The sequence below is a fragment of the Triticum dicoccoides genome, chromosome 6B (genome assembly GCF_002162155.2).
Source record: "Triticum dicoccoides isolate Atlit2015 ecotype Zavitan chromosome 6B, WEW_v2.0, whole genome shotgun sequence".
Lineage (NCBI taxonomy): Eukaryota > Viridiplantae > Streptophyta > Magnoliopsida > Poales > Poaceae > Triticum > Triticum dicoccoides.
The window spans coordinates 689,747,723-689,754,615 of NC_041391.1; the positions used below are offsets into that span (position 1 = coordinate 689,747,723).

The following is a 6,893-nucleotide window of genomic DNA, read 5'->3' on the forward strand; positions in this document are numbered from 1 at the left end:
AGCTTATATAGCCCGCACCATGTGTACGCTCGTCGGGAGGGGAGGCGTCACCCCGCAGCCCGTGACGCGCCGCCCGTGAGGGATCAATGGCAAGGCTGACCGGCGGCAGCCTTGCCATTGATTCCACGCGGGAAACCGAGGCGTTCCGATGACGACGAGGCGCGCGTCGCTGACTCGGTGGGCATGCGGCACTTTCACGCCAAAACCGCTTGCCCCGGCGCCCCCGGGCGCGCCGGGTTCAGCCTGGGTCCACCGGCGCTGATTTCGGCCCAAGCCAGCGAAAAACGGCTCCTGGGTACGCGACTGGGCCTTTTTTTGACGCCGGCGCGAAAAAATCGCCTGGGGGTGGCGTGTTGGGGGCACGGCTGGAGATGCTCTTACCTGCATGCACACTTGCAGGTTCTTTCTCACTTCGGCTAAATTTTGTGTTTTGACCTTTTTACGAAACTTGATCCTGATCGAGATCTGCCTTGCAAAAATTTCGGGATCTGACCCTTCTCTTACCGCCAGGGTCCATGGCGGTAGGGTTATAACAACCTACCGCCAAGGTCCCTGACGGTAGGGTTGCATGCCCAACCGCAATTTCCTCCTAAGTATGAAACACAGTGCATGCTCGCGCTTACTGCCGGGTAACTTGGCGGTAGAGTTGTACAAGCTACTGCCAACCTGTTTGGTGGTAGAGATGTTTCCTACCGCCAAGGTCCTTGGCGGTAGGCTGTTACACCCTACCACCATGGACCCTGGCGGTAGCAAAAGGGTCAGACCCCGATTTTTTTTCAAACTAGGGTAAGATCTCGATTAACTTTCAGAAAAGGGTCAAAACACGAAATTTTGCCTCTCACTTCATTAGAAAAAGTGTTCTGTCTCTCCACCTTATTCATTCGTTCCGGAGAGCGGTAAAGCTGGTTCACCTGTCTCACCGCTGGCTCACTGTTGAAAGAGGAAAGAGACTGCGCAACATGCAAAAGTGACCAGACATAGCTGTTGGATGCAAAGCCTTTTGGATAGTTTTTTAAGGGGCCACTTGCATTTCTGTCCTTAACTCGAATCACCTACTCAGATTTTTTTCTAATTCTAAAGTCTCCTCAAACTTGTCCCTCTACCGTTAGGTGCTCTTACAGAAATGCCCTTCTGCGCCGTTATCGTCTGGTCAAAGGGCTTTGATCGTCTCAAAAAAAATAGCAAAAAAACAAAAAAATCAAAAATCTTGTGGGATCAAAGATACTCAGGTGCACAAGGTGCATGCAAATTTTCGTGCTATTTAGACATACCGGGAGCTCGTGGCAAAGGAAAACAATAAATCTATACGCATGTGAATAGTAAATTCAAAAAAATTAGCAAAAAATGTTTTTTCTCCACGAGCTCCTCCAATGTCCGAACACATCAAAATTTTGCACACACCTTGCACACCCGAGCATCTTGGATGCAAAAAATTCATATTTTTTGAATTTTCTTGCTATTTTTTAATATACTATTCATAGGTGCACAAATTTATTGTATTTCTTTGCCATGAGCTCCTGGTATGTCTAAATAGCATGAAAATTTGCATGCACCCTCCGCAACTAAGTATCTTTGATCCCAATAAATTTCAGATTTTTTTATTTTTTTTCTATTTTTCCAAGACGGTCAAAGCCCTTTGACCGGACGATTACGGTGTGGAAGGGCATTGGCACCTAACGATAGAGGAGCAAATTTGAGCAGGCTTCGAAATTAAGGGAAAATCTGAGTAGTGGGTTCGAGTTAGGGATACAAATGTAAAAGACCCTTTTTAAGAGGTATTTTCACAACCGGGTCAACATTTCAACTCCTACGCTTAACTAGGCACCAGAACTGCTAATGATTTCCTTCGCTACAGTGAGTCACACAAATCTCGATGCGCCATTTTCTGAATGAATTGTATAGATAAGGGGGTGCCTATGCACCCGGGATCTAAAAATCCACTCTGATGTTAGAAATGAAATTATGTCTATTTACTTGTACTTATCCGATATATTTTGTTCGCTCCTGGTCCGGACCCACTACGAATTCGTAAATCGATATAATCGACATCTAGTGATTTATTCGCTCCGCTTCGAATTTGGCAAATAAAAATGTTAAATGGTACTGAAAATTATGATCTTATCTGATAGTATCTATTTACATTCTTATATAAAAAAGTGTTAATGTCTTGTATCAAAAGAAGTATTCATATATTTTAAAAATCGGAAATAATTTGCTACCCTTGGTGGTAGCTACATATGGCCCCAATTTTTATCTCAAATTATTTTGGACCATGAAAAATAACTCTATAACGAAAATATCGTGACTTTGGACCAGCCAGGCAAGCAAAAAGGCAATTGTGCGCAAGCAAAAAGACTGAGAGAAGTGAGAAAAGACCCTTTCTACACAATGCAAAGACACTTGTATCAAAAAGGTAATAAAAAAACAAAGAGAAGTGAGAAAAAGTCATTTATATACAACAAAAATGCACACCAACAGTTCCTTTACCATCTGCACATTGCTTCTCTCCAACAGACAACAAACATCACCGATGTCTACTCAACAAGCCTTACTTTGCTCCAGGCTCACAGCTCTATTTCAGCATCGGTGAAGATGTGTATACTGCAAGAACCGGGCTGCGCAGGCAGGAGCAGCCTCTTGTTTCCGTTGCCCAGCATCGTCATGACGTCGTGCATGGTAGGCCTATCCTCCGCGACATCTTGGACGCACAAGAGCGCGATCTGGATGCACCTCATAACGTCCATTTCAGGGTACTCCTCGCCTAGCGAATCATCCACCAGCTCGTCGCACCTCTGCTCTCTCCACAGTTGCCATGCCTATTATGCAAACAGAGTATGCGTTAAAACTAGTGACCTTCTTCATAGTCGCCAGATCCATTAGCCAAACATATTAGTTGTGCGTTCACGAAGTATGTCTTGCAATCATATGTACAGGTCATTTTTTTGAAAAAAGTTCAAAGAGATGAGTATTTCTTTTTCGTGACAAAAGGAGGTGATAGTTAACTAGGTATAGGGATTATACATAGAGATTGAACCAGATAACACATAATAATTGCTGGCTTTGTGGAGGGACATCTGAAGCAATATAATGTGTGGATTCTTTGTTTTTGAAATGTTTTATTTTACTCACATATTTCCTGAGTTCGTATGATCTTCCAGATAATTGGTAGGAACCGATGGCCCTCTTCCCACTTATTATCTCGAGAACTATGATGCCGAAGCTGAAAACGTCTGATCTTGTTGAGTACACACTCTGGGAGCAGTATTCCGGCGCGATGTATCCACTGTAATAAAACCATATATGCCAGCAAGGTTATTATAAATTATCATGGTTCACGACAAAAGAAATATCATGGGAAGATGATAGGCGTGACATGCGCTCATTTGATCAAATCAGTTTCATTAATTGCTGGTTGAACTTTTTCTCTTTTGTATTTGATAACCCCAGTATTCCTATTATTGCAGATTTGCAAGAAAGATCACGAAGGGAGAAGTTGTAGACTTAGTTGACTTATGTATGACAATTGCCTTGAATAAGTCAACACTAATACAAGTCATAGGTGTGCAAAGATTCATGAGTCAATCTATCAGTTTGTGCAATAAGTTTTGAATGCATATACACAAATAGTATTATGTTTCCATCTCCATGACCTATACATTGTGATAGTATATATCTATGTATTGCATACACTCAAAAATATTAACACCATCTCCTTTAAATATACGTCATGTAATATTGATGAATCATTGGAACTCAAGTTATTCTCAACTTACATGGTACTTAGCTAGCTAAATAAATATTGCCTTATCTTCAGTAAGATTCACTTACTAACAAAATATAAGTCTGACCTAACATGTGAAGCTCATAAAAATGAAAACCTTACAATGTTCCCATAGCTGTCGTTGTATTTGATTCCGTCACATTGGATAGGCATATCCTTGCGATCCCAAAGTCAGAAATTTTTGGATTCATTTCATGATCTAATAAGATGTTGCTTGGTTTCAAGTCTCTGTGGACTATGCACTCATGCGCGTAGTCATGCATGTAGAGAAGGCCTTCTGTTATTCCTTGAATTATGTGGCGACGCATGGGCCAGCTTTGCTTTGCTCCTGCCCCTAGTGAATTACAATTTTAAATGTGAACACAAAGATACAATTTTTTTCACTAGAATAAAGAAATAGAAGATATTTCTGCCTTTTGTTATTTTTGCATGAAAGTAGAATGGTGTTATCTTTTGTTTTTCCTAGGGAAAAGTGAACGTACCAAAAATGAACTCTTCCAAGCTACCACTTGGCAAAAATTCATATACAAGTATCCTCTCCTTGCCTTTGATGCAGCATCCAAGAAGCCTGACCAGATTCTTGTGCTGGAGGCTGGCTATGAGTTTGATTTCATTCATGAACTCACGGAATCCTTGAACTGAATTCGGAGAAAGTCGTTTGACCGCTATGTCTTGATCGTGAGTCAACCGACCCTAGTGAAGTGTACATGTATTTTTACATGAGAGATCAATAGATGACTAATGCTATCTTGAGAGGCCAATTTTAACATGCTCATTTTTGCCCCCTTTTTTTACATGTGAGATAAGAAGGTAAGAGTTAATCAGACCACTACAAATGAGATCAACGGCTGAGATCTATTACATACTCTTACCTCTCATGTGAAAAGAGGGGGTAAGAGGGAGCATGCTAAAACTGCTCATCTTGAGAATATGGTAAATGTAAGAATTACGCATGGCAATCAATGTGCTTGTTCACGATGCTATATTGAGACGATTTCTATTTAAAGAAGTGTCCTTTCATGTGCATGTGTCATTGATGCTTTGAGGGGACAAAATACATTTATATTAAATATGAGAAATGAAGTCACATATGATTTTTTTAATCTTTGAATTAATTAAAAAAATAACAAGCGCAAAAAGAACTGAAATTTAAGATTGCAAAAACTAAAAGGAGTGTTATTTTGTATCAGTAAGGCTAAGATTCACAAATGTTGATTCAAGTAAATGCCATTACCTTGTAAACATGACCAAATCCACCTTCTCCAAGTTTATTCTCTTTTGAAAAGTTATCAGTAGCACTTCTTATCTTCGAATATCTGAATAGTGAAAACCTCGAGTCGCTTTCACTTACAATTTCCTTTTCAAGGATGACTAGATCCCTATGCAATAATAATTCTACCCAAGAATGGGCAAGTAAGTTACATATTCATGTGAAAGAAAATGAAGAATAAGTCGATGCAAAAAAACACAACAACAATATACCTCTGACTTTCTTCACAATGCATGGCCTTAGGAGCAATCCTAAGATGAGTAGAACTAGAAGAGGAACTCCAAATATGACAATCTTAAGCACCCCGCTCATTCCATCTTGGATAAATGTATGGAAAAGAGAGAGAAAAATCAGTATGAAAAGACTGCAAATAAGTAGTACTCCCTTTGTCCCATATTAATTGTCGCTCAAACGGGTGCATTTAACACTGAAATACGTTTAGATATGTCAGTTTAAATGACAATTAACATGGGATGGAGGGAGTACATTTTAGGGGCTTTGGAACAACATTTGTTTCCCTTTTGCCTGGATTAGAAAATTATGTTCAACTATGCGTATGGTTTTCTCCAGATTTATCTGCATATCTATAAACTTCATATTTCAAGGTACCGTATTACTTCCGTATCTAGATAAATCTAAAACAAGTAATTCTGGACGGAGGGAGTATAAGTTTTCCTTTAAAATTAATAATGCAAATGCAAATTTTAAGCAGTGATGCAACACGTACTTTTCGGCATGTCGATCTTGATAGTGTCCTTTGTCTCCTCGAAGAAGAGTTCCTTCTCGTATCGCAGATTACACCGAACTCCAATGAGCCTGCCCCCGATGAGGAATGAAGAGGGCTGGCCCTGGCTGCTGTCGTTGCTGAACAGCTTCCTCATCTGCCCGATGATGCTGTCAAGGCAGCTCTTGCACTGTGGCCCCGTGAGCTCCAGCTTGCACTGCACCATACCATACACCGTGATCACGCCCTGCTCGCCGAACCCCGCCTCGCCGGTCGCATACAGCTGGCTGGTTGATCTGGGGCTGCCGGAGGTAGCCAGGTCGGCCATGCTGTTCATCAGCTTCACTACCCTCTCCAGCAACTTCTCCGCCGCCTCGGTGCCCTTGACCGAGTTCATGTTATCCGCGGACCATTCCGGTTCATTGCTGACGCTCGACAGGGACTGCTCGTCGTCAGTGAAGCGGAGCATGTACTGGTCATAGTAGACGACGGCGCTCCTGGTTAGGCAGAGCATGTCCAGGTCCAGGAAGGCGGCTGTGAGGCCGTCGGTGCACTTGGTGCCGGTGTAGTCACAGCGGCAGAGCACTTCACCGTAGACCTTGTCGGGCGCCTCGCCGGAGCTGCCCTTGGCGAAGCCTGACGCACCGGCATCCCTGGCCAAGGTCACTCCGAGATCCTGCAGGTTGGACCCGTAGCTGCTGTCTGCCGTGTACGTGCCGGCGGTCAGGTTGCAAATTGGTTTCAGCGGGCTCACCGTAGAGGCAGCGTCAACGCTCGCCGTCGGTGGCCACAAGGCGAGGAGGAGGAAGAGGGGGAGGAGGCACGTTTGCATGGTGGAGAGCATTCAACTGGTTGGCTTGGAGCCTTTGAGTGGAAGCGGGAGCTTGAGGCTGTCTAATATAACCGTGACCAACTAATTTTTTTTCTTTGAAACATCGTGACCAACTAGTAATAGCAAACTGTAGTGATTAAGTTGCTTGATGGGATGTACTTTGCTTGTTTTCTACAAATTGTCAGTTTAAGAGTGACATTGGCCACTTCGGAACTTGCCGCGAGTATTCCGAGGACCAGAGCAGACGTTTTGTGACTCTGATCTTTTGTTCTTTATTGAAGAATGA

The 6,893-nt window shown here is 42.7% G+C and overlaps 1 protein-coding gene across 1 annotated transcript; it reads right to left on the bottom strand.

The window, feature by feature from the left end:
* Positions 1-2,564: 2,564 nt before the first annotated feature.
* On the bottom strand, positions 2,565-6,607 carry LOC119324565 (cysteine-rich receptor-like protein kinase 15). The gene is made up of 9 exons (XM_037598346.1): positions 6,530-6,607; positions 5,779-6,400; positions 5,264-5,368; positions 5,016-5,176; position 4,474; positions 4,264-4,413; positions 3,884-4,115; positions 3,130-3,283; positions 2,565-2,816 (listed from the first exon to the last, which is right to left on the bottom strand). The coding sequence occupies exons 1-9, from the start codon at positions 6,605-6,607 to the stop codon at positions 2,565-2,567; spliced, it is 1,755 nt and encodes a 584-aa protein (XP_037454243.1).
* Between the last annotated feature and the right edge of the window lie 286 nt (positions 6,608-6,893).

Excerpts from the sequence above, each read along its gene's own strand:
- LOC119324565 (XM_037598346.1), bottom strand. The coding sequence starts at position 6,607 with ATGCAAACGTGCCTCCTCCCCCTCTTCCTCCTCCTCGCCTTGTGGCCA. Across the intron at positions 5,177-5,263 it reads CATTGTGAAGAAAGTCAGAG|AATTATTATTGCATAGGGAT; the intron begins GTATATTGTTGT and ends ATTCTTGGGTAG. Across the intron at positions 2,817-3,129 it reads CATACGAACTCAGGAAATAT|GCATGGCAACTGTGGAGAGA; the intron begins GTGAGTAAAATA and ends TTTGCATAATAG.